Source organism: Impatiens glandulifera, chromosome 6, assembly GCF_907164915.1.
Source record: "Impatiens glandulifera chromosome 6, dImpGla2.1, whole genome shotgun sequence".
NCBI lineage: Eukaryota > Viridiplantae > Streptophyta > Magnoliopsida > Ericales > Balsaminaceae > Impatiens > Impatiens glandulifera.
In genome coordinates this window covers 51703362-51730627 of record NC_061867.1, presented here as the reverse complement: position 1 = coordinate 51730627, position 27266 = coordinate 51703362, and the positions used below count along the sequence as shown (strand labels likewise).

Sequence of the window (27266 nt, the reverse complement as noted above, 5' to 3'; positions counted from 1 at the left end):
ACTACTCTATTTATATCTTTATAATGTGTATATGCAATCATAATTAAAATGTCACAACAATAAAAAAAAATCAGGATAAATAAATTCTTAAGTTCTTGAAATTATAATTAACTCCAAAATAAAATCAAATAAAAATCATTTGAACATAAAAAAATATTAAAATAATCAATCAATTGAGGTATATGAAAAAAAAAAAACATTGGTATCTTATTATCTCTATGACACTGCACATATGCAAATCTTCTTATAAATTCCAGTCCAACCAAACCAATATTACATGCAAATCAATATGACACAAAGAAGGCTCTCCTCTTGTCTAATTCTTTTTCCTCTGTTTTTCTTCTCAAGTCCAATTCTTTCATCGCAATCTTCTCTGCAGACATCAAAGGTTAATTCGACGAGTACAGAAGTGGAGATGCTTATTAAGAGTTTAAACTTGTTTCCCAATTCTCTCGTCAACTCCGGTGACCCATCTTCCCGTATATTACCCGATGCAGTGTCATCATCATTGGTCGAACAACAATTCCGCCTCCCAGCCCTTGGTGATCCAGGGACTTCGATTCCGAATTTGGGTCATTACGCTGGCTATTATCGACTTCCTCACTCGAAAGATGCAAGGTACATGAGTTTTTTTTAAATGCAACATTAATTTAACTCCAAATTGGTAGAAATCCAGTTTTATAATATTTGTAATGTATTCAATCATTTACCCTTGTTTGGATTGGGTGATTCAGGATGTTTTACTACTTCTTTGAGTCGAGAAGGGGTATGAGAAATGACCCAGTTGTAATATGGTTGAATGGAGGACCTGGAGCCAGCAGTTCAATTGGTCTGTTTTATTTAAACGGGCCTTACCAGATAATCAACCATTCTCTTATCTGGAATGACTTTGGTTGGGACCAGGTGTCGAACATAATCTATATCGACCAGCCCACAGGCACCGGTTTCAGCTATAGTTCAGATCACTCTGATATTCGTACCGATCAAGAGAGTGTTAGCAATGACTTATATGATTTCTTGCAGGTCTAGTTTCTAAGCTAACTTCTAAACAATCAATCAAAAAAACTAATCTTATTATTATTATCATATATGTAAGGTATTTTTCCATCAACATCCTCAATATTTGAGGAACGATCTCTACATAACAGGAGAATCATATGCCGGCCACTATATCCCTGCCTTAGCCACTCGGATTCGCAATGGAAACAATAACGGAGATGGAGATCATATTAACCTTAAGGTAATATTTATTAATTCATTCATTCATCTTTTTGTTAATAATTTATTTATACAACAGGGTATTGCTATTGGAAATGGACTGACACACCCTGCTATTCAATACAAGTCATTAATAGATTATGCTTCAAATATGAGACTGATCACAGAAATTGAAGTCAGACGTGTCGCCAGATTGGTACCAATATGCGAGGAAGACGCAGCTAGATGCAGTAATCTTTCTCTTTTTTACAATATATTTATATATATATATATATGTTGTTTCAATTTTCATGATCATGTTTTAAAAATAAAATTTAGATGCAAGGATAGGAGGAGTAGGAGGGAGCTGTATGGAAGCATATTTTTCTTGTACTGCCGTATTCAGTCGTTTATTAGAATATTATGGTTCTAATAGAAATGTAAGGAATGAATGAATGTTACAATTTATTTATTTTTGTTATATAAGTGTAACAATATGGGTGGTGCTTACAGTATTTCGACATTCGGAAGGAACGTGTGGGTCCATTGTGTTATGATTTCTCGTATATGGAAAATATGTTAAATAATGCAACGGTTAGAAGATCCCTTGGAGTTGAAAATATTCGGTTTGTATCCATTAGCGTAACTATTTATAATGCAATGAGGAATGATTGGATGAGGAATCGTGCAGTGGAAATTCCTCCGCTTCTTGAAGATGGAATTAAGGTTTTGCTATATGCAGGAGAATATGATCTCATCGTGAATTGGCTTGGTAATGAATTATCAAAACATTTCTTCTTTATTTCTTGTTAGACCAACTAATTATTAACTCACAATAAAACTATTCCAGGAATCTATAGGTGGGTTACTGAGATGAATTGGTCGGGTCAAAGAAGATTCAATGATAAAGACTTAGTTTCATATGTAGTCGATCATGCAACGAAAGGAGAACTTAAAGAATATGGACTTCTCACATTCCTTAAGGCAATAAATTAAATATATATATATTTATTTAATTACATATTTGAATAATTTGTGTGATCAATCAGGTTCATGACTCAGGGCATATGGTTCCTATGGATCAACCGAAAGCGGCATTAAAGATGCTGGAAAGATGGACACAAGTTGGTACCCTTATGTCAAGAGAATAAGGCGGACAAAATATCACTTAATTCTTCAAGTCCAATTATGAATATTGAATCTCTTAGTTAAGTCTTAAAACATAATAATAAGTTTGAATCTTTATTTTTGAGGGTGTATCAAAGGAGTCCTACAATGTTCTCAATTTAATAAAATAAAATAAACGTTTGATTAAAGTTTATATTTAATTGTTTATCTTTGTCTATGGAGGTTTGGCTTAATCTAATTTGTTTGTTTAAGTATTTGACAAAAATGAAATATTATGATTTACTTGTACAACATGAGGATAACAGTATAACAAAGCATAATTTCAAATTGGCTTAGAAAATGCTCGGAACAAAGAAGATAAAAACTTTTAACATAAAACTCATAATGATCTGTCTCATTCTTTCTCAATGATCTCCCCTTTCTGTATCCATGTCGAATCTCTCTTTTAGAAGTTTGTAATTGTCATTTTTCACTATCTCAGTGGAGTCAGAGATCCAATTTTCACGGCGACCACACGCTCCTACCATGAAATCGGATATAAGTTGCTGCATCCTTGTAGCGGCTATCCAAGCCACCAAAAATATAAATTTGGGATCGAAAATGAGTGTTTACATTTATATATAATTATTATTACGTTTTTTTTTTATTATTTTGATGTTTATATATTTATATAATTATTTTTGCGGTTGTCATTTTAATGTTTTTATATGTACTCATATTCAAGTGTGTATAAAAATCAGGAAAAACATTTAATGCAAATGAAATTAGCTTTTAAAAAAATGAAAAAACTTTATATTTTTAACTTATAATTTAGAAAAAAAATCAATGGTTTGAAACTAAAATTAAAAATTATTACAAGATAGGATATTAAATCTATTCTGAAATATTTTCAAATTATATTGTTATTAGATTAATAAAATTATACTATAATTTTGAAGAAAATAAAATGGAGAATTATAATAAAATTTAAGGAAACATTACTTATTATCTATTGATTTATTTGAAAAAAATAATATATATTTGAAATATATTAATTTAATTGCACGATTAATAATATAAAAAACCGTGAAAAAAAATTACGGATAACATTTTTAATTTTATTTTTAATCATTTGAAGTTTATGAGTGGGTCAACCCACAATCCGACCCAAGTATCCATTTACTCAACATTATTATATATATATATATATATATATTAGTTAGTTAAAAAATTGAATTTATATTAATGTTAAAACGTCCAGCGTTCATCAAATTTGGTGTTGAATTTAAAATATAAAGTCTTATTAGCCTAGTTGGTAAAAGGTTGTACTTGTTTTTGTTAGGTTGCAAGTTCAAAACATACCTCTAGCATTTTTTATTTTATTTGTAACCGTTTTAAATTTAAGACGGGTCAACCCACAATCCGACCCAAGTATCCAAATTAATCACAGCTATCGACCCGGCCATCCGGACACTTTAAAAATTAAGAATTATTATATATAGAGAGATTATATAGATTTTCAAATCTAACCAAAGTTACATTTTTAGTTCTATAAGATTTTCAGTTAGCACCAGCATTGAATTCGTAGTTCTAAACATTTTCAATTATATAGGTCTAGAAAGGACATCAATTGAATTTGTAGTTCTAAACATTTTCAGTTATATAGGTCTAGAAATGGAAACAACATTGAATCATTTATATATGTTCTAGACATTTTCATAAATGTTAGATTTTGACCATTATTGGGAACATTTTGTCCCGAATATTACCATATTCAGGAATAAATGGTCCCGATGTTCGGGAAAATTAGTGTTGAACATGACCATGTTTAGGACCATTTATTTGAAATTTTATGTTAGTTTTCATTACTAATATCATTTTTCTTTTTTGGCTTTATTCGCAATATCGTGTTTATTTTTGGTAGAGTATATAAAATGAACCGTTGTCGACCCTCGACGACAGATTTGTCATTGATGGCCATTACTGCTACAACTCACTCATCTCCGTCTTCTACTACACCCTCCGCTCCCTCACCTCTAGCTCCCACCGCACCCTCCATCCGCTCCCTCATCTCCAGCTCCCACCTCACCCTCCGTTCCATCTTCTTCAGATCTCTCACCTCCTCCCTCTCTAAGAAAATCTGAGCACAACATTTTCTTACCTAGGACCTCGTCAAAAGGTCTTTTCAATCGAATAAAACAATTGAAAAAATAACAAAAAGAGGTCGTGAAGGCCATAGACTTCGGAGGGCTTCTTACATTTGGACTTTCAAAATGTTTGGGCGAACTCTCTCGACACGTCGTTAGGTCATTCGAATTCAACAACGATAGTAGTAATTATGATCAACCTACGGAATGACAAGAAAGTAAAAATTGAGGAAGATGATGTTTAGTGCGTACTGTCCATCCCTAGAGGAGAAACTGAAATTATCGAGTCTATTGGAAACGATATAGAGTTCGTTGAATGTGATGAACGGTTGAGGACTTGGAGGAGATGATGGGGAATGAAACAAAATAGTTCCGGTCCTAAAACAATTGTAATGCCAAAGATTATTCTAAACAACAGAGCATCTGACAATAATTTAAAAATAGATGTTGTAGTCTATGATGTCAGCAACTTTCTCTTTACCTCACAGAATCAATAGTGCATGTATACACTTACATTCGAAAGCATCATTAAATTATGTACACTTCTTTTATCCAATCTTTATGCATGCTGGTTTAAAATTCTGAAAATCTATATTTAATGTCAATAATATCTTAAACTTGAATTGGTGTCAATTCATAATGAGAGGCTTAGTTGAAGTCTGCCAGTAGTGGAAGAAGAATGAAACTCGTCATTTCATTGGATCACATACATTTCTCATTGTAAATAATTTTTGTCAATACTTTAATTCAGTGGTTTATTCAAATACCAATGTAAATGTTCTAACATATTGTTTATTATTTTAGTTGTTCTACATAGATAGGATTACAGTCCCTGAACTCCAACTTCCTTACGAATAGCAATTTCCGATATTGTCATATTAGAATAATAATAATCTGAGAAGTAGGATTCAAATGAAAATGAAACGAGGAGGATTCGAACATGGAAGTGATGTTGGACGACTTCCACTTCCAATCATCTACCAGAATGAGCCTAAGATTGTGGTAGATGAGGTGGAAGATTATCTAGAAGATAATTTGGTAGATTATTTTGAAGATCGTGTTACAGATTATCTAGCAGATCAAGTGACAGATCATGTGACATATAATGTGGAAGGGGCTCAGATTGGAGATGATGAGCCTCATGTATTAACCTCCTCCAGCATTAAAAATACATTAGACAATATTTCTAGATCTACACATAACATATCTAGATCTGCACAACCCATAGAGGTTTGAGTTGAAACACCACCCCAAGTGGTGGTGGAGGATGTGAATGTTTCCATAGATCATCAACCCATAGATATTCGAGTTGAAATACCGCCCGAAGTGGTCGTGGAGGATGCTATTATTACCATAGATCATCAACCTGATAAGGTTCGAGTTGAAACACCACCCAAAATGGTGGAGGTTGCGGTTTTTGCCATAGATCATCAATCCGAAGTGGTGAAGTTTAAGAGAAAGCTTATACTTGAATCATCATCACCCGAAGATGCCTCACAGAGAATAGAGCAATCGATTAAGAAAATCTGGGCAAAAGAACCTCAACCCACAAACGTTACAAAAGAAGTCCACTCCCACTTAGAACACAACCTAAGAGGAAGAGGAAGTTAGTGATTAAAAATCGGCCAGTGATTCGAGTTGAAACACCACCACTTCCAGTTGTAAAAGTAGAACCTCAATGCATAGAGGTTGCAAAAGTAGCCCACTCCCGAGTAGAACATAGTCTGAGAAAATTAAAAACCTAGGACGACTATTTGCTCTTCTTACATGGAATTAGTTAGGACTAATTTATCCTATGTCATCGATTTTTCTAGAATTTCTAAATTTGATCAACAGGTTGCGTAGTTCATATTTGCAAATTCTGACTTAAGGTAATATCTTTAGAACTCTTCATAGTCACTATAATGTTTTCTGAAACTCTTATTATGATGTGTTTTCTTCATTTGTCTTTGTAGTGAAGTTTTATTCCAGAGTGATCGAGTCACGCTGAATATAGTACACATGCCTTCACTGAAAAGTGAAACGTATTTGAACTCTGGAATAATTGATGCCTGGAGCCAATTGATCAATCACCGCACATAGAAGAAAACTCCTAACAACATCCGGAAAATTTTCTTCTCTTATTTTACATAAGTAAGTTTTTTTATATGAATATTATATATATATATATATTATTAATATGATGTTCATTTGTAGAGTACGCATTCTTGTGGTGTTGAATGTTTTGACAATATAATTAAAGAAGAAATAAAATTATTTCATTTACATTTGAAGACTTAAAGAAGGTTAACTTTGTAAGAAACCTCTCCAATATTTTAGAACATTCACATTTTTTAACTACCTAACCATATAATATCTTAAATAATGGTCATGTTTGCAACTTTTATTTCTTATTTTAGAACATGCTCATTATTATGTGTATTGCATCAACAATAAAAAAGAAATCCAATTAGTTGACAACCTTTTATTGCCTGAAAATTTACAGTGGGAGGAAAAATATGATACATCTAAGGCTTTGGTAATAAGCTGAATTTATTTATCTAAAACTGTTTATATTTCACATTTATGTTTATATTTTTTTCTTGCCTTGGTAAACAGAAAAATAAATTTGTTGAATTCATGAAGATTGTTGACTCGGGAATCGCCGCTTAAAGTTTTGGTAACTTTCGTTGAGTCATGTTTAACCCTGAATTGTTGACTTTGCATTCAATATTATGAAATTTCCTTGACAAGATTGTGATAATGAAATAGATTGTGGAATTTACTGCATGTGGCAAATGGACTCATTTACAGGAGAAGAAACAAGACCGCTTCTTCGTATTAACAACGATGAAAATGTAATTTATACAATTTTAACATTGTTTGAGAATTATCTTTACTAACCTGCAGTAATTGAGTCAATATGGAAAGAATATGGGTCGTCGATCCTGAGGTCAGAATTGAACAATGTCAAATTACTTGAAAAATTAAATAAAGTTGTTACATTGATAGAAAATGTAAATTAATACCATTTCTAACATTGTTTGGTTGCTACATTATATATGAAATGAATTTTAAATTAATAAAATTTTCTTATATTGAAAATTACTTAGAATATTTGGTTGGTTGATACATCATATTGAAAATTACTTTGAATGTTTTAGACCAATTTGTCTTGGACATGGTCATGTTCTGGACCAATTGGTCCCAAACATGGTCATGTAAATGGCCAATTGGTCAAGAACATCGTCATTTCTGAAAATGGCCAAAATCTATCATTTCCAATAATAGGAAAAATCTAACATTTCTGAAAATGTTTGATGCTATAACTGAAAATGTAACATTTTTGAAAATGACATTATAGACCTATATAAATGTCCTTTCTTTTATATTAAAACATTAACGTTGAATGTTGTCCCTACAAGTATTATCTTCTGGAAATGTTTGAAAGGACAAAAGTGATGTGAAGGAATATATAGTGAAGATTGTATCATTCCATTGTTGTTGTTATTGTTGTATTACCCTAATACAAAAAACAATGTAATTTGCATTTCAATGTAGTTTTTATAACAGTTTTTAAATATATAAATAATATCACATCTCAAAAACTAACCTTATTTCAACCCCTTTTGTTCACGGCTCTTTCGATTACAGATTGTTTACATTTGGTTGGTAGTTAACCTCTAACCCTTACTCTCACGGGAGAGTGAATCAACTGTGTTGGTGCAGAAGGTGTTAGTGCAGAAGGGGTTTGTAAAGAAGGTGTTGGTGCAGAAGGTGTATGTGCATAAGTTGTTGGTGTTGAAGCGAATGTTGTAGAATATATGCAATAAACTTTTCCTTCTTTTCTTTCACCACTTCAGCCAAAAAAGAAGTATTATGAACAGATTTTGCTACAATTTGTTGGAGCTCTTGCATCATGAAAGTAAGATAGTTATATCGATTTCTTTCAATGTCATCCATATGTAAATCATAAATGTTATTGATACTTTGATAACATTTTTCTTTATCTTTATGCCGGCGGTCCAAAATATAATTAGTTGGCACCATATTCATCTTCATTCTTCTCTAAATTGCCGAAATATGTTTGAATAGGAGTCCTTTGAACTCAAATAGTTGACATTGATAGTTTACAAAAGTCTCCGTTAGGATGAAGTTTATCTTTACAAAAATATCTCTCCAATTTTCTTCATCGTGACCTTGTATGGTCTCCACCACTCCAAATGTAGTTGTTTTTCCATCGTCTTCAAGTATGGAGGTGTCGTAGAACATTAACTTTGTCACCTCATTCGAGAAAAACTTAAAAATATCGTTTATATATACACTCTGAAATTGTTTTTCCAATGAATACCCACTCATAATTGAAACAGTTGAATTATACGATTGAAGATCCAATTTTTTTCTTTCTCTATGTTCCTCTTAAGGGCCCTGTCATATTTCTGTACAAATTGTTTATGCATGTTTTAGAATGAACAAAGTCATCAAAAAAACATTCATAGATTCACTTCTTTGAGATGTTGACATGCTTGCCCAAAAGTGGTATTTAACATACACAGGAATTCATTTTGCACGTTCTACGTGCAAGGAGTTCAACCAATTACTGTCTTGCAACTGAAATTCATCTATCATTATCAGTCAACTATCCTGACATTGCTCGATTGTGATTGAGTTATAGACAATGTTCTTGAATGTCTTTATTATACTTTTATAATGAACATGTGCATACAATTTGATGGGGAGTTTCTTTATTATATGCCAAAGACAAATTGATGATGGGTGTTCGGAAATATATTTTCAATTGCAATGGCCATTGATTGACATTGGTCAATGATTATTGCCTTTGGAGCATGTTCGTTCATACATATCAACCATGCTTTGAAAAGACAAATGAATGACTCTGAATCTTCATTGGACAGTAAGCCACATCCTAGCCAAATTGATTATCCATGATGATTAAAACCGATAAAAGGAGCAAATGGCATATCATAGTGGTTTGTCAAATACGTTGTGTAAAATGTAATTACATCTGAGAAGTACTCGTATGCATACCTACATCTTCCATCAGTCCAAAAGATATTCTTTATCCGATTTTCCTCGTCCACATCATATACATAAAATAATTTAAACATCTTCTTTGCATTTGGTAGAAATAGGGACATAGCGATTCGACATCACCATTTTTAACCGAAACTACCTAACTTCTGAAATATAGTTTATGTAGATTCTCTCATCAAAAGTCATATTATCATATCCACCGGCTTCAACTACAAGTGATTGATGTGTTTTTGACAAAATAATTCTAACTTTGCCGTTTAAATCCAATTTTATCTTCTCTTTGCACATGGATCTAGAATATTGTGAGATCTAAGATGTCTAGACTTTCTAGGACTCAAGATATGGTTATGGTCAATGAAGACACTAGTTATCTCAACAACACCTTCATTAAATCCATTAAGATGTGAATTGCACTATATGAAATATCATATTGTTATCAAATGATATATTGATATTATTAAATGAAAGACTTTACGTCTACAAGTGAATTTGTTTACACTTGAAAGTACAATCTATGTATGAAAATCTTCTAAGAAAATTATAGATTATAACGTTTATAAATTATGATTCATATATTAAACATTATAATCTAAAATTTTGACCTATGTCGAAAAATAAAAATTTCTATGAAAATATGTAATTGTTTACACGAACGCATAATAGTTCAAATATATTTTGTCTACTAGTTAGCCAAATAAACAATATTTTCATAAAAAAAATGTTTAAACGGTAATCATATACAAATGACTATGCTTTTTATTAAAAGTTGTTCCAAGATTATTTAAGAATGTACCAACAAAAATTTCTAATTATTGTGCTAGTAATTTGAAATTGGACAAATTTAGAGTCAATGACAAGTTTAGACATACACGTCTAATAAATAATGTCATTAAACTATACTCTCTAATGAAGTTATCAAATTTAACTATGTAATTGAAAGATAACATTGTAAATCTACTAATCAAATTATTGAATAAATAGTTAGTTTGAACTATTTTTAAGACATTAGCCCACTATAAATTAATATGAAGGAAAACTCAACCTATGCAAACTAGATGTCTCAAGAACTAGGTTCAATGGAACAGCCTAATTGATTGACTTGAAAATTTATTGTTGAGGATTAATCCTATAATGAAAAAAATATATTTTTTGATGAGGATAATAAGCATATCACTTTTAATGATTCTTTGTGAGCAAAGAGATCACTTATTTGAGTGAGAAATCACCTATTTGAGTGAGAAATAGGATCATTTTAAAAAATTTTAAAAGAATTGTACTGCTCAATTATAAACCATATCCAAGCTATTGATAATCTTAATAGATTCAATTATTTATTTATTTTTGAGAAAACAAAGAATTTACAAATTTTCTAAATCATGTGAGATATAAATAAATATTTTTATCTTATTATATTTTTATACATAATTAATTATTTATTTCGTAAATTATTTTAAAATCTTGAAAGAATAAATTACATATTGCGTATTGTTTGCCTAAATTAAATTGAGTAAATTTGTATTAAAAGTTAAGAAATCTGCCTGTATATAATGAAACAGATTACGTTAATGTTTTGGGTGAAAGTATATTATATTGAGATTACAACCTAAAAGTATGACATTTTATTTAAATTAATATATTTTTATAAAAGTTATTTATCATTAAATCAATTAGCTATGTATAGAAAATAATTAATAAATAATAGAAAATATGACTACAAAATCATTACAAATAATTGATAATATAGATATTAAAATATAATAACAATTTACAAAATTAAAATTTATAATAGAAATAATTCAACAATAATGCAATTTATTGAGGTCACTCCAAGAATGAACTCATTTGAGTTCCTAAACGATGTGTGTTGAAATAGAGCTAGTCGAATTAACCAAATATTCTGAACGACAATTGAAATTATCTTTTGTCGAGGGTTGGTAAATGACAACAAAAATTGTCTTGCCAAATGATAATTGACCATATACATTTATGACCGAAATAGTAAAAACTCGTACAAATCATGGGAGGATACATATAGGAGGCCCATATTGAAGATCAAATCAAATAACTCGTTATTCAAAGCATGAAAAATTACTCCAAATCTGATAACTTTGTCTCTTTTGCTGCTAAAAGTTGGACAGAAACGAACTCGAGAAAACATCACCAATACAATTGAATGATATGAACAACAAACGACCCACCAAAGATTGGAAGAACTATTCAGATCTAAAAAATCCGTCAGAAAAAATTCAATTACACTAAATAGATTTTGAATCAAATAAAATACAACACTAATCAAATCTAAGTGGTAAAGGAAAAAATAGGACATTCTCTAATGTTAGAAGAATCACCAAGAAAAGATGTTTTTCAACTTCTCTTGAAATTTTTGATAGACTCATTTTACCGATTGTTTGATCCAATTTTCACGGCGACCACACGCTCCCACGATAAAATCGGATAAGTTGTTGCATCCTTGTAGCGGCTATTCAAGCCACCAAAAATATAAATTCGGGATCGAAAATGTGTGTTTATATTTATATATAATTATTATTACGTTTTATTATTATTATTTTGATGTTTATATATTTCTATAATTATTTTCACCGGAAATTGGATCTTTGTTGTGCCTTCACGGTTGTCATTTTAATGTATTTATATGTACTCATATTCAAGTGTGTATAAAAATCAGGAAAAACATTTAAGGCAAATAAAATTAGCTTTTAAAAAAATGAAAAAACTTTATATTTTTTAACTTATAATTTAGAAAAAAAAATCAATGGTTTGAAACTAAAATTAAAATTATTACAAGATAGGATATTAAATCTATTCTAAAATATTTTCAAATTATATTTATATTAGATTAATAAAATTATACTATAATATTGAAGAAAATAAAATGAAGAATTATAATAAAATTGAAGGAAACATTACTTATTATCTATTAATTTATTTGAAAAAAATAATATATATTTGAAATATATTAATTTAATTGAGAAGATAGCTAGTATTACTCAATTTTTTAAACATTAATTATATATATACTAATTATTTCTATTATTTATACATGTTATCTTCAAATAAAAGAGTTTAGATCATATACAGTGTCGACTCTGGCTCTTGGCACAGAGCATCTAATTTCATAAAAAATAATTGACTAAAATAATTGACTATGGCCTTGTTTGGTTGAGATTATTTAAATAACTCAACTCATTAAATCTTCTTTTTACTCATTCTCATCAATCACATCATTCAATTCATTACCCCAAATACTAAAATACCTATTATTTTAAATTACTATTTATTATTTTATTATTATTTTTAATACCCTTTAAGTAATTTTACCAAAAATATTCTCACTACCTCAAAATCACCACCAATCATTATTTATTTTCCCCCTTCTAGGTTATTACAATAACCCCAATCCGTACAAGGCCTAAATAAGTTAATTTTATTCTAAACATAAATGGTTCTAATTGAGTTGTTAAAAATAAAAATTGGTGCACCGACTCCCGCAACGAAGCCCCAACTGACAGTTAGAGTGGATAAAAATGCCCGGTGGGCTAAAAAAAAAATCCCTCTTAGTTCCCTCTCTTCCTCATTTTTTATTTATGAGTTTTCGCTTCTTCCTTCTTGTGGGGCGATTGCAGCGATTTCTTACGGCTTTCTTCTTCCTTCTTCCGCAACTTCAGACTTCGGTGATCTCTTCTTTCTTTCAATTATCTTCTTTAACAAGTTTGAAAATGGTAAACCTTCAATTCAATGGCAAACAACAATGTTACCGAACAACTAAAACTTTAAAATCATTTTACTTTTTAAGAAAATCAGCTTCCTTTAACTACATCCAAGTCCAACACTAAGGGAATGTAAGTTCCTGAACATGATCATCATGTAGTCACGATTATCCTAAATATGTCCATGTTCGAGAACTAGATTGAATATTTTGAAACTGTTTTTATTTATATTTTTGGTTTCTATTTTCGGTTTCTATATATGGGTTAGGAGATTTGATGACATGATATTGTAAGGACACCTAGCAAGGTGTCATAGTAAACCAGATTATAGTGTGTAATTACATGTTAATGATACTTATATAGGATTTTTAGTTATAATTATATAAATTTGTAAATCTAACCAAAGTTAGATTTTCAGTTCTATAGGATTTTCAGTTATATAGGACTATAATAGCACCAGCATTGAATTCGTAGTTCTAGACATTTTCAATTATATAGGTCTAGAAAGGACATCAATTGAATTTGCAGTTTTAAAAATTTTCATTTATATAAGTCTAGAAATAAAAACAACATTGAATCATTTATATATGTTCTAGACATTTTCAGAAATGTTAGATTTTGGCCATTATTATGACCATTTTGTCCAGAATATTACCATATTAAGGAATAAATGGTCCCGATGTTCGAGAAAGTTAGTGCTAAACATGACCATGTTTAGGACCATTTATTTGAAATTTTATGTTAGTTTTCATTACTAATATCATTTTTCTTCTTTGGCTTTATTCGCAATATCGTGTTTATTTTTGGTAGAGTATATAAAATGAACCGTTGTTGATTTGTCGTCGATGGCCATTACTGCTACAACTCACTCATCTCCATCTCCTACTACACCCTCTTCTCCCTCACCTCTAGTTCCCACCTCACCCTATGTTCCATCTTCTTCAGATCCCTCACCTCCTCCCTCTCTAAAAAAATCTGAGCACAACATTTTTTTGACTAGGACCTCGTCAAAAGGTTTTTTCAATCTAATAAAACAAATGAAAAAAGAACAAAAAGAGGTCGTGAAGACCATAAGCTTCGGATGGCTTCTTACACTTGGACTTTCAAAATGTTTGGACGAACTCTCTCGACACCTCGTTAGGTCATTCGAATTCAACAACGATAGTAGTAATTATGATCAACCTACGGAATGACAAGAAAGTAAAAATTTAGGAAGATGATGTTCAGTGCGTACTGGCCATCCCGAGGAGAAACTGAAATTATTGACTCTATTGGAAACTCTATAGAGTTCGTTGAATATGATGAACGGTTGAGGACTTGGAGGAGACGATGGGGAATGAAACAAAATAGTTTCGGTCCTAAAACAATTGTAATTCCAAAGATGATTCTAAACAACAGAGAATCTCATAATAATTTTAAGATAGATGTTGTAGTCTACGTTGTTAGCAACTTTCTCTTTACCTCACAGAATCAAAAGTGCATGTATACACTTACATTCGAAAGCATCAGTAAATTATGTACACTTCTATTATCCAATTTTTGTGCATGCTGGTTTTAAATTCTTAAAATCTATATTTAATGTCAATAATATCTTAAACTTGAATTGGTGTCAATTCACAATGAAAGACTTAGTTGAAGCATGCCAGTAGTGGAAGAAGAATGCAACTCGTCATTTCTTTGGATCACATACATTTCTCATTGTAATAATTTTTGTGAGTACTTTAATTCAGTGGTTTATTCAAATATCAATGTAAATGTTCTAACATATTGTTTATTATTTCAGTTGTTCTATATAGATAGGATTACGGTCCCTAAACTCCAACTTCCTTACGAACAACAATTTCTGATATTGTCATATTAGGAGGATTCAGATATGGAAGTGATGTTGGACACCTTCCACTTCCAATCACCTACCAGAATGAGTCTAAGATTGTGGTAGATGAGGTGGAAGATTATCTAGAAGATCATTTGGCAAATTATTTCGAAGATCGTGTTACAGATCATCTAATAGATCAAGTGACAGATCATGTGAAAGATAATGTGGAAGGCACTCAGATTGGAGAGGATGAGCCTCATGTATCAACCTCCTCCATCATTAAAAATACATTAGACAATATTTATATATCTACACAGAACATGACTAGATCTGCACAAAATATAGCAAAAGAAACACAAGTGTTGGAAGATATAGCAACATCATCACAACAACAGAAGTTCAACTCATCTATCCTATTTGATTCCTCCATCCATGTCTTATATGAGGCTATAGGCACCCCCTGTAGAAGAACCTCAACCCGTAGAGGTTCGAGTTGAAACACCACCCCAAGTGGTGGTGGAGGATGCGAATGTTGCCATAGATCATCAACCTGTAGATGTTCGAGTTGAAACATCGCCCGAAGTGGTCGTGGAGGATGCGATTATTGCCATAGATCATCAACCTGATAAGGTTCCAGTTGAAACACCACCCAAAATGGTGGAGGCTGCGGTTATTGCCATAGATCATCAATCCGAAGTGGTGAAGTTTAAGAGGAAACTTATACTTGAATCATCATCACCCGAAGATTCCTCACAAAGAATAGAGTAATCGATTAAGAAAATCTGGGCAAAAGAACCTCAACCCATAAAGGTTACAAAAGAAGCCCACTCCCACTTAGAACACAACGTAAGAGGAAGAGGAAGTTAGTGATTAAAAATCGGCCAGCGGTTTAAGTTGAAACACCACCACTTCCGGTTGTAAAATTAGATCCTCAATGCGTAGAGGTTACAAAAGTAGCCCACTCCCGAGTAGAACACAGCCTGAGAAAATTAAAAAACCTGGGACAACTTTTTGCTCTTCTTACATGGAATTAGTTAGGACTAATTTATCCTCATCGATTTTTCTACAATTTCTGAATTTGATCAATAGGTTGTTCATCATAGTTAATGCCCGTCAAGATTATATCATCCACATAAAGAAGCACTACCACCATTTGTCATTGACTCTTCTTTATAAATAGACTTGAGACCATGTAATGAAGTCACAATCAGGACTTCGATGATCGAACCGTGAAGACATATATTAGAAAATGAATAGAAAAATTAGAGAATGAAAAACAAACTAGAATGAGATTCTGTCTATTGAATTTATTAGAATAAAAACACGATTACAAACCTTAAATAAAGTAAAGCATAACTAAGACATTAACTAAGAGAAATGAAGAGTCTCATTACTAGAGATAAGACCAAGAGGCTTAGACAATCCAAGAGACTTTTGAATAACAAAAAGATTCCTTAATTATTATTATTATTATTACTTTAATTTCTAACATTTACAATATAGTTTAATCATTTACTCGTGTTTGGATTGGGCGATTCATAATGTTTTACTTCTTCTTCGAGTCAAGAAGGGGTAGATTGAATGACCCATTTGTTGTTAGGATTTGTATCTCCCAAATCCGACCAGCTTGAAACAATCTGTAAAAATACAAGAAAGAAGAACACAAGAAGACACAAATTTATAGTGGTTCACTCAAATTGAGCTACATCCACTTTAGCCACCACCAGATTTCATATGAAGAAGAAGAAAGAATACAGAGTTTTTGTTTCACACTTTATCTCTCTAGAATTATGTCTTAACCATGTAAAATCTTAATAATCACATATTTATAGGGTAAACATTCAGATAATAAACCTAAATAACTCTTGGTCAGGCTCAAGCCCAAAACCAAATACAAACCCAATAAACTCTAATTAACAATGTAGAGTTTATTATAAGTGTATGCTCCATAACTCAATCGTTGTGATGTGGTTGAATCGAGGACCTGAAGCCAGCAGTTCAATTGGTCTGTTTTATAAAAACGGTCCTTACAAGATTATCAACAGATCTCTTATCTGGAATGACTTTGGTTGGGACTGGGTGACGAACATAATCTATATTGACCAGCCCACAGGCACCGGTTTCAGCTATACACCCTGCAATTCAATACAAGTCATTTACAGATTATGCTTCAGATGAGAGATTTGTTGATTATCTTGTAAGGACTGTTTTCTCGGATTCACAATGGAAACTGAAGTCAGATATATCGCCAAATTAATGCCAAAATGCGAGCAAGACATAGCTAGATGCAGTAATCTTCTCTTTTTTTGCAATATATATATATATATATATATTGTTTCAATTTTTATGATCATGTTTTAAAAATAAAATGTAGATGCAAGGATAGGAGAAGAAGGAGGGAGCTGTATGGAAGCATATTCTTCTTGTACATCCATATTCAATCTTTTATTGGAACATTATGGTTCTAATAGAAATGTAAGGAATGAATGAATATCGAAACTGGGAAGGAACGTGTGGGTGAAATGTGTTATGATTTCTTGTATATGGAAAAAATGTTAAATAAGGCCACGGTTAGAAATTCCCTTAGAGTTGGGAATATTCAGTTTGTATCCTTGAGTAATATTGTTTATGATACGATGATTAATGATTGGATGATGAATCGTGCAGTGAAAATTCCTCCCTTCTTGAAGAAGATGGAATTAAGGTTTTAATGAAGATTGTATATATTCTCTTCATGAATTGGTTTATTAATGAATTATCAAAACTTTTGTTATTTCTTTCTTATTATATTAAATAATTATTAACTCATAATAAACCTATTCAAGGAATCTATATGTGGATTACTGAGATGAATTGGTAAGGTAAAAGACAATTAAATAATAGTTAGATATCTAGATATCTTGTATTTAAGTTACATAATATATATATAATAGGCCTAGTTCGGATTGGGGTTTTGAAAAAACTTAGAGGGAGAAAAAAATAATAATTGGTGATGATTTTGAGGAGATGATTATTTTTGATAAAAATACTTAAAAGGTATTGATATATAAATAAAATAAAAATAATAATTTAAAATATAGGGTATTTTAGTATATGAAATTAGTGATGTGATGGTTGATAAATGATTGATTGAAAAATGATTTATAATTAGGTACAAATGAGATAACTATAACTAATACATGGAACAATATATTTAAAAATAATATATCTTAAGGAAGAAAACTAAGAACTAGGTATACAACAACAAATACTTACCGTATACTCAATTGGAACTAAAATCACAATTTCTAGGTCTAATCATCCAAGCCATTGCTCTGATACCATGAACTTTATCTTCTGTCTCTCTTTATCCCTCTAGTAGACCATTCTCTCGCACCGATCACAACTTAGGACTTCTATACTTCTCTAGAAGACTCTTCTCTCTACAAATCTATGGAAAAAAGAAAGACGGTATTATGTAAGTAGGTTATCGTAGAGAAGATGTAAAGTTAAGAATGATGGTTGAAAATGAAGAGTCATTATGATAATTAAAAATGAGGGTTTTAATTCGGGATGTTATATTGTAACGGAAAAATTGATAGAAGGTCCTTTAGTGACCCTTTCTGATAGTTTGAGGGTCATTGGTGACCTTTCAAAGAGTTTAAGGGGTAATTTGTTTTAAAAAATAATTTGAGTGCTAAAGGTAAGCGATGGAAGTAATTTGAGGGCTACCTAGGTAATTTGCCCATAATAATATTAAAGTATCATCCCTTCTTTCATTTTTCTTCACCAAATTTATACACAAAATATTTTTGAAAACATAATAAAAATTATGTTCATTTTATTTTATTTTTGGGTATTTTGGGATATTTATTTAATTATTTTAGGCTACAAATTACAGATAATTTATGTCTAAAATTATAATTAAATCATTTAAACCCCTATTTGGGTTTATTTTGGGTAAAATGAATAAAATATTTTAATCCCAAATTATTTTTGATTTTTGATTAATTTTTCTAATAAAGATTTAATTATCATAATAATTAATCCTAATTTAACTTTGATCTCTCATTGGGATTATTTTGAATTTTTCTAATTCAAAATATTATTTTAAAATTATAAATTGGGGTATATTAAATTTTCATGCTTATAAATTTGATTGAATATTTTAAAATAATCTATTTATGCAAAGTTCAAAGTTTGCATTAGAGATAAGATAAATAAGGAAAACAGACATTATGGATTCTTACTTTTTTTTTTTTATAAACTCAATTAAAGTGAATTATGACCAAAAAATATAATCCCCACTTTTAGCTTAGCGGCAACAAGAGGTGAATATTCTCACCCTAAAGTTCTGAGTTTGAGTCGGTTAGGTGGCAAATTTTGCATCTGGTTAAATGGTTAAGTGTGTATGTAGGCTACATGCTTAATCTGTTGTCCCATTTTTTTACCAACAAATATAAACGCGATAGAAGGACCCTATTTATAGACAACTCAAATAAAACTAAATTAGTCACAAAGGCTCGATAAGCTAGGGCCGTGAAGAAAAGTTTTTGGCTTTTAGATTATTAAGATTTTGGAAAGATCTAGATTAAAAATTCTAAGCATTATATTAGAGGTTATGATTTATATAAATAGTTATCCTAGGTCAATTAGAAGGGAGTTAGAGAGGAAGTTAGTGAAATTTGAGTTGTAAGTCGTCGTAAAAATCCTCAAATTGTATAGGAGCTCTCTAAGATTGAGATTTTGGCATAAGAATATGCTAGAAGGTCTTAGAAAGTTTTCTACATTACTTGTAAGGATCAATTTTACCTATAATCGAGAACTTGATTGAATTTGGTTCTGAAGTTCTTGAGTTCATAACTATCTCATTTCTTCGCAGTTCTTCAATCTGTTTGCTCTAAGATGATCTAGGAATGATTTAGGAACTATATAATATATCAGAACTATAACGAATCATCATAATCTAAATTTGTCTAAATTTGAACTTCCGTTGAAAATTTTAAATTCTCTCCTTCAAGCATAAGTTTGAAAGAGATGATTTAGAATCATTTATAATCGATTTGGAAACCTTTTGTGGAAGAAAATCACTGTTGTGTTGAAGTTTGAGCACATGCACAAAATTCTTGAAAAAATGGTTAATTATTTCTTAAGTGTTAGGTAGAGTTATCTAACAATTCTTGTGATAATCTGAGATCGTTGTTATCTTCCTAGGATGATTCTAGGTTGATTAGAGTAGGAATTCATGTTTGTGAGAATTGATAATATGCTGGTCACCTTCTTTATTGCTCCGGTGAAGCTCTTGCTTAGGCCATAAGACAAATTTGGCCTTCTAACTTACTCATGCAATTTCTAAATCAATTACTGAATTCCGTTTGTGGCTTTAGAAATCTTTATAATCAATCCAATCTAATGTTAGGCAGAATATTTGGATAAAATTTGAAACTCCAGCTTGATTCCTAGCCATTGTTGGATGTTGTGATTATGTTCTTGAATGGGATTTGATCACCATCCCTTTGTATCTCATGTATATGCCTTACCAATTATGACTTTATGTTATCTAAGCCAACTTTAGAGGTAAAAACATCTCTAAATAGTATTTTGAGGCTGGTTTGATTTTAGACATTTGGCCATTTCGATTTCATTAGCCATTATTTATGCATAAATAATTTATAAAATCTAAAAAAATAATTGAATGACATAATATAATTATTCTAACAAAAAATTAATAAAAATTCAATTTCGGACATGTTCACATTTGTGCTTCCTTTAAGCCCTCTCGTTATTAATGTTTTGTCAAGTACATTATATTCAGGGTCGGATCTATGTAGGGGCTCGGATGGGCTGAAGTCCACACCTAAGAAAAAAAATTTACGGTGAAAATGTGACATTAACCCCTATTTTTTTTATTAAAATTCAATAGAATTTACTATTTTGTTTATTTAATTAGTAAAAAATGGTAAAACTTACCTTTATTTACTTGTTTTATCAAAAAAATTCTCGTTTTATATTTTAGCCCACCATAATTTTTTTTTAAGCCCACCCCACTACCGAATCTTGGGTCCGTCATAATTATAATGTTAGTCTTGTCTAAAGCTAAAAACACCATAGACATCTTAAAGGAATGAAATAAGCGTAGTCTTTTTAGATTTAGGCTATATTCTTAGATGAATAACTCAGGTTTGGAAGCAAAATAAAAGTGTAAAAATTTCACTGTCAAATGTTTTGTAGTATAGACTCTCCATTTGGAAGGGCATGTGGGTCATAGGGACAAAGGTCCTTTAACTAAGCGCTGAGCCCAAAAGAATTTTTAAAAAATTATTTCTTATTTCTCTCGGAGCAAACTAAGTTGCGACTCTTAAAATGAGCCAAAATCATGTCTATCTTCCTCATCTCAATTTAAGACGAGATGATTCTTTAGAGAGTCGATCTAATTTAATTTTACGAGATTCAAGAGAAAGATAAGCCACATAACTTAACAAGGTAATCGACTAAACATTTTCTAAAAAGTGTATAGGGTAGACCAATTTCGGATCGTATATACCATCCTTAAAGACAAGGTAAAATTGTTTTAAGATCGCAAACTTTTTAAATAAGTTGAAAAAGAAGACCTACAAATTGTTTATGGTCACAGAAAAAAAATTATCTTGGTTAAAAGTATTATTTTATTATTTTGAATTTTATTAAAATTATTCAAGATTAAATGCATAAATAACAAAAATAAATAAAATTATAAATAAAATAGAAAGAGAGCTTAAAGTTCAAATCTTATTTAATAAAAAAATATATAAATTTAACCCAGTAATAGTTTTTTATTATATTGTAAAATATTTGAGTTTCTTAATATTAACCATAATATATATTATATATTTCAATCATTGAATGATGTGTCATGTGACTTTGATCTTTTAATAAATTAAATATAATTAATTACTTGATAAAATAAATTATTAATAATATTTATTAATATATATTTTTATAAAAACCACTCTTACATTATATTTATTAATACGATATATATACTTTTTTATTAACAAAAAATAATTAAATTTTTATATATATTTTGTTCTTATTTTATCTATTTTATAATACAAAAATAATTTACATATTATTGTGTTAGTATAAAACAATTATTTTTATTATGTACTTTTTTTTTTTTTAGATTCACAATATCTTATTAGACTTAATTATTTATTTACTTTTGAGAAAAACAAAGAATTTATAAATTTTCTAAATCATGTTAGATAACAATAAATATTTTCATATCCTATTATTTTTATATATAAAATTAATCGTGTCCATTTATTTTGTAAATTATTTTAAAATCCAGAAAGAATAAACTGCATATTCCTTATTGTTTGCCTAAATTAAATTTGAGTATATTTGTATTGAAAGTTAAGCAATCTGCTCAATGAAATGGATTATATTAAAGTTTTGGGTGAAAGTATATAAAATTGAGATTACAACCTAAAAGTATATTTTATTTAAATTAATATGTTTTAAAAAAATTATTTCTTATTAAATCAATTAGAGTTACTTATAAAAAATATTAATTAGTAAATAATAGAAAATAAAACTACAAAATCAATATGATATAAATATTAAAATATAATAATAATTAACAAAATTAAAATTTCTAATAGAAATGATTCAACAATAATACAATTTATTGAGGTCACAACAAGAACGAACTTATTTGAGTTCCTAAACAATGAGTGTTGAAATATAGCTAATTAAATTAACTGATAAAACGACATTAGTTGCCCTGAGGAGCCTAGAAAATAATTTGATTTTTTTTTATAAATTCTTGTTTTAAATTATTTTCACTACTCTATCTATATCTTTATAATATGTATAAACAATTATAATTAAAATATCACAATAATAAAAAACCAAGATAAATAAATTCTTAAGTTCTTGAATATAGAACTAATTCCAAAATAAAATCGAATAAAAAGAATTTGAGCATAAAAAATATTATAAATAAACAATGAATTGAGGTATATGAAAAAAAAACATTGGTATTTTATTATCTCTATCACACTGTACACATGCAAATCTTCTTATAAATTCCAGTCCAACAAAACAATATTACATGTAAATCTATATGGCACAAAGAGGGCTCTCTTGTCTAATTCTTTTTCCTATATTTTTCTTCTCATGTCCAATTCTTTCATCACCGTCATCCCTGCGAACATCAAAGGTTAATCCGACTATTACGGAAGTGGAGAGGATTATCAAGAGTTTAAACTTGTTTCCTAGTTCTACCGTCAACTCTGGTGACCTTTCTCCCCGTCGATTACCTGATGCAGTGTCATCATCATTGGTCGAAAATCAATTCCACCTCCAAGCCCTTGGTGATCAAGGGACTTCGATTCAAAATTTGGGTCATTACGCAGGCTATTATCGACTTCCTCACTCGCGTGATGCAAGGTACTTGTCTTTTCTAAAATGCAACATTAACTGAAAATTTTATAATGTAATTTAAGAGTCAATATAAGAGACTAAAAGATCACGGGTTTAATTCCCACCAGAATTACTTTGATTAAGGACTGATTCAAAAATTAGGATGGATACGAGAAAATGAAGAAAACATTTTGGATTGACTGGGAAAAAATGAAAGAAAAAAAATAACATGTAGGTAAAAGGAAGGATTAGATATGATCTACAAATAGTGTCACCAACAAATATTATTAGTAAGTAAACAAACTTGAAAGATAAATAATACTCAAAAATTTATAAAAATATACAAATAACCCTATTAAACCAACCCTAAAAAAATAATTATTAGAATCGAAATAATCTAGTCTGATATTTTTTTTTTGGATTTTCTTATAATTTTTTCAAAAAAACAAAGTTTTGAATTATAATTTTGAAAAAAAAAACATTTTTTTTGGTTGATTAAAGATCAAGGTACCCTTAATTATTTTATCTATCTTGAATAAAAATGAATTTTAAATAATTAAATGAAATGTATTTTTTTTAATAGAAAAAAATAATTATATAAATAAAATGATAGTTATATTTTAGATAAAATAATTAAAAAATTTAAAGTCCAAATATCAATCAATCTCTCTAATCAAACAATCTCACATAATAAAAAGCACTAAGATCAGGATTGTTATATTTTGAATGACCCTATTTTTTGGGGGGGTTGTTATGCCAGTTTTACTTAATTAATATATATATATTTGTAATGTATTCAATCATGCATTTACCCTTATTTGGATTTGGTGATTCAGGATGTTTTACTACTTCTTTGAGTCGAGAAGGGGTATGAGGAATGACCCAGTTGTGATATGGTTGAATGGAGGACCTGGTCTTTGAGTCGAGAAGGGGTATGAGGAATGACCCAGTTGTGATATGGTTGAATGGAGGACCTGGAACCAGCAGTTCAATTGGTCTGTTTTATGAAAACGGTCCTTACAAGATTATGAACCAAACTCTTTACTGGAATGACTTTGGTTGGGACCGGGTGTCGAACATAATCTATATCGACCAGCCCATAGGCACCGGTTTCAGCTATAGTTCAGATGAGTCTGATATTTGTACCGATCTAGAGTGTGTTAGCAATGACTTATATGACTTCTTGCAGGTCTAATTTCTTAGCTAACTTCTACAAAAACAATCAATGAATACTGATCTTGTTATTATCATATATGTAAGGTATTTTTCAATGAACATCCTCAATATTTGAGGAACGGTCTCTACATAACAGGAGAATCATATGCCGGTCACTATATCCCTGCCTTAGCCTCTCGGATTCGCAATGGAAACAATAACGGAGATGGAGCTCACATTAACCTTCAGGTAATATTTATTAATTAATTGATTGATTAATTTCAGTTCATTCATCTCTGTGATGATAATTTATTTATACAACAGGGTATTGCTATTGGAAATGGATTGACACACCCTGCTATTCAATACAAGTCATTAATAGATTATGCTTCAAATAATGGACTGATCACAGAAATTGGAGTTAGAAGTGTCGCGAAATTGATACCAAAATGCGAGGAAGACGCAGCTAGATGCAGTAATCTTTCTCTTTTTTACAATATATTTATATATATATTGTCTCAATTTTCATGATCATGTTTTAAAAATAAAATTTAGATGCAAGGATAGGAGGAGGAGGAATCAGCTGTAGGGATGCATATTTTTCTTGTACTGCCATATTCAAACGTTTATTGGGATATTATGGTTATAATAGAAATGTAAGGAATGAATGAATGTTACATTTTATTTATTTTTGTTGTGAGTGTAACGATATCGATGGTGCTTACAGTATTACGACACTCGGAAGGAACGTGTGGGTGAAATGTGTTATGATTTCTCGTATATGGAAAAAATGTTAAATAAGGCATCGGTTAAAATGTCCCTTGGAGTTGGCAATATTCGGTTTGTATCCTTGAGCGATATTGTTTTTGATGCGATGATTAATGATCATATGAGGAATCATGCAGTGGAAATTCCTACACTCCTTGAAGATGGAATTAAGGTTTTGATATATGCAGGAGATCGAGATCTCATCATGAATTAGCTTGGTAATGAATTATCAAAACTTTTTTTCTTTCTTTCTTATTAGAACAACTCATTATTAACTTGCAACAAAACTATTTTAGGAATCTATAGGTGGGTTACTACGATGAATTGGCCGGGTCAGAGACAATTCAATAATACTTTCTCAGTTTCATATGAAGTCGATGGTGCTGTGAAGGGAGAACTTAAAGAATATAGACATCTGACATTTCTTAAGGCAAGAAATCAAAGTATATATATATATATATGTGTTTAATTAATGTTTGAATAATTTGTGTGATCGATTAGGTTCATGACTCGGGGCATATGGTTTCTATGGATCAACCGAAAGCGGCATTGAAGATGCTAGAAAGATGGACACAAGGTACCCGTATGTCAAGAGAAGTATTACTTCAATGAGATTATATTAATTCATAAATATATGAATATTGTTCTTTGTTACTATTCTATTGCAAATATTAATTTGCAAACTATTAAAGTGAGTCATGTATACTCTATTTAATAAAATAAAATAAAATATAGATCAATTTTAAAGTTTATATTTAATTGTTTATTTTTGTCAATGGAGGTTTGGCTCAATCTTGCTTATTTAAGTATTTGAAAAAAATAATAATTATGATTTACTTACAATATGAGGATAAAATTGATCATCCAAAATAGGGTTTAAGACTCTAATTCTAAAGAAAAGAAAAAAAAGGACTTTCAGACCACTAATATTTTAATTCAAAATAAAAAATAACAGGTTGCAGTTTTTAAAGACTCGAACATAAATCAAAGATGGACACAAATGATTCAAGCAAATCCTATTTAATTACATAATGAAACCAACTTACAATAGGCTTTTAACGGAATTCAGAAACTTTAGAACATTTCTTAGAACTAAATGATAACCCTCAGAGAAAACTGGGAATTTGATCAAATGATCTTTAAAGGAGGGATCATCTCAAAAATAATCCTCCTAAAATGTATTTTCCCGCGACGCTTCCCCGCGATCGCCAAGCAACGCCGGAGGACGTTTCTCTCGCGAGCCCCGACTTCCCGACGATCGCCAAGCAACGCCGGAGGACGTTTCTCTCGCGAGCCCCGACTTCCCGACGATCGCCAAGCAACACCGGAGGACGCTTCCCCGCGAGCCTCGACTACAGCAGCATAGCCGGACCACGAGACCACTGTAGCACGACGACTACTTAAACAATCTTCAATACTTTTCTAATATATTTGAATTATTTTTCTACCAAAGTAAGTGTGTTTTATCTTATTAATGTATTCTTATTTGTTGCTATACATATATAAGTCAATAATATGTGTCAACAATATCGATTCCAGAATATGAATGAAATAAAACACCATGCTACTAATTAATAATATAATTGGTAGAAGAAAAGAGAAAATGATACAGTTTGTAACATAGCAAAACTGATACATATATTTCCTCAAGAATCTGACTGATTAACAAAAAAAAATGTCAAAGATAACAATTCGGGGATGCCACTACTTAATATTGCTTAACAAAAAAGAAACATCTCAAATCGAACAAGGTCCTTATGACATTAGCCCTTCATCTGATCTCAATTCTCAATTCTTGATTCAACAAAATGTAAGTAAAGGCAACTTATTAGTACCAAGTGTTCCAAAATCAATAAGCATGACTCAAACTATCGAGATGTTGTGTTTAAAGAAGGCTCTGGATTTGTCTCCTCTCCAAGAAATTTACTT

At 30.4% G+C, this 27266-nt stretch overlaps 1 protein-coding gene and 1 pseudogene across 1 annotated transcript; both read left to right on the top strand.

Moving 5' to 3' along the window:
* The first annotated feature begins 289 nt into the window (after positions 1 to 289).
* On the top strand, positions 290 to 2369 carry LOC124943820 (annotated as a pseudogene).
* Positions 2370 to 23115: 20746 nt separating this feature from the next.
* Positions 23116 to 25551, top strand: LOC124943819 (serine carboxypeptidase-like 48). Its single transcript, XM_047484290.1, has 7 exons — positions 23116 to 23441; positions 24251 to 24271; positions 24342 to 24603; positions 24675 to 24818; positions 24894 to 25044; positions 25125 to 25225; positions 25297 to 25551. Exons 1-7 carry the CDS (start codon positions 23116 to 23118, stop codon positions 25549 to 25551), a joined length of 1260 nt encoding a protein of 419 aa, XP_047340246.1.
* Positions 25552 to 27266: the final 1715 nt, after the last annotated feature.

Excerpts from the sequence above, each read along its gene's own strand:
- LOC124943819 (XM_047484290.1), top strand. The coding sequence starts at position 23,116 with ATGGCACAAAGAGGGCTCTCTTGTCTAATTCTTTTTCCTATATTTTTC. Across the intron at positions 23,442-24,250 it reads CCTCACTCGCGTGATGCAAG|GATGTTTTACTACTTCTTTG; the intron begins GTACTTGTCTTT and ends TTGGTGATTCAG. Across the intron at positions 24,819-24,893 it reads GAGCTCACATTAACCTTCAG|GGTATTGCTATTGGAAATGG; the intron begins GTAATATTTATT and ends TTTATACAACAG.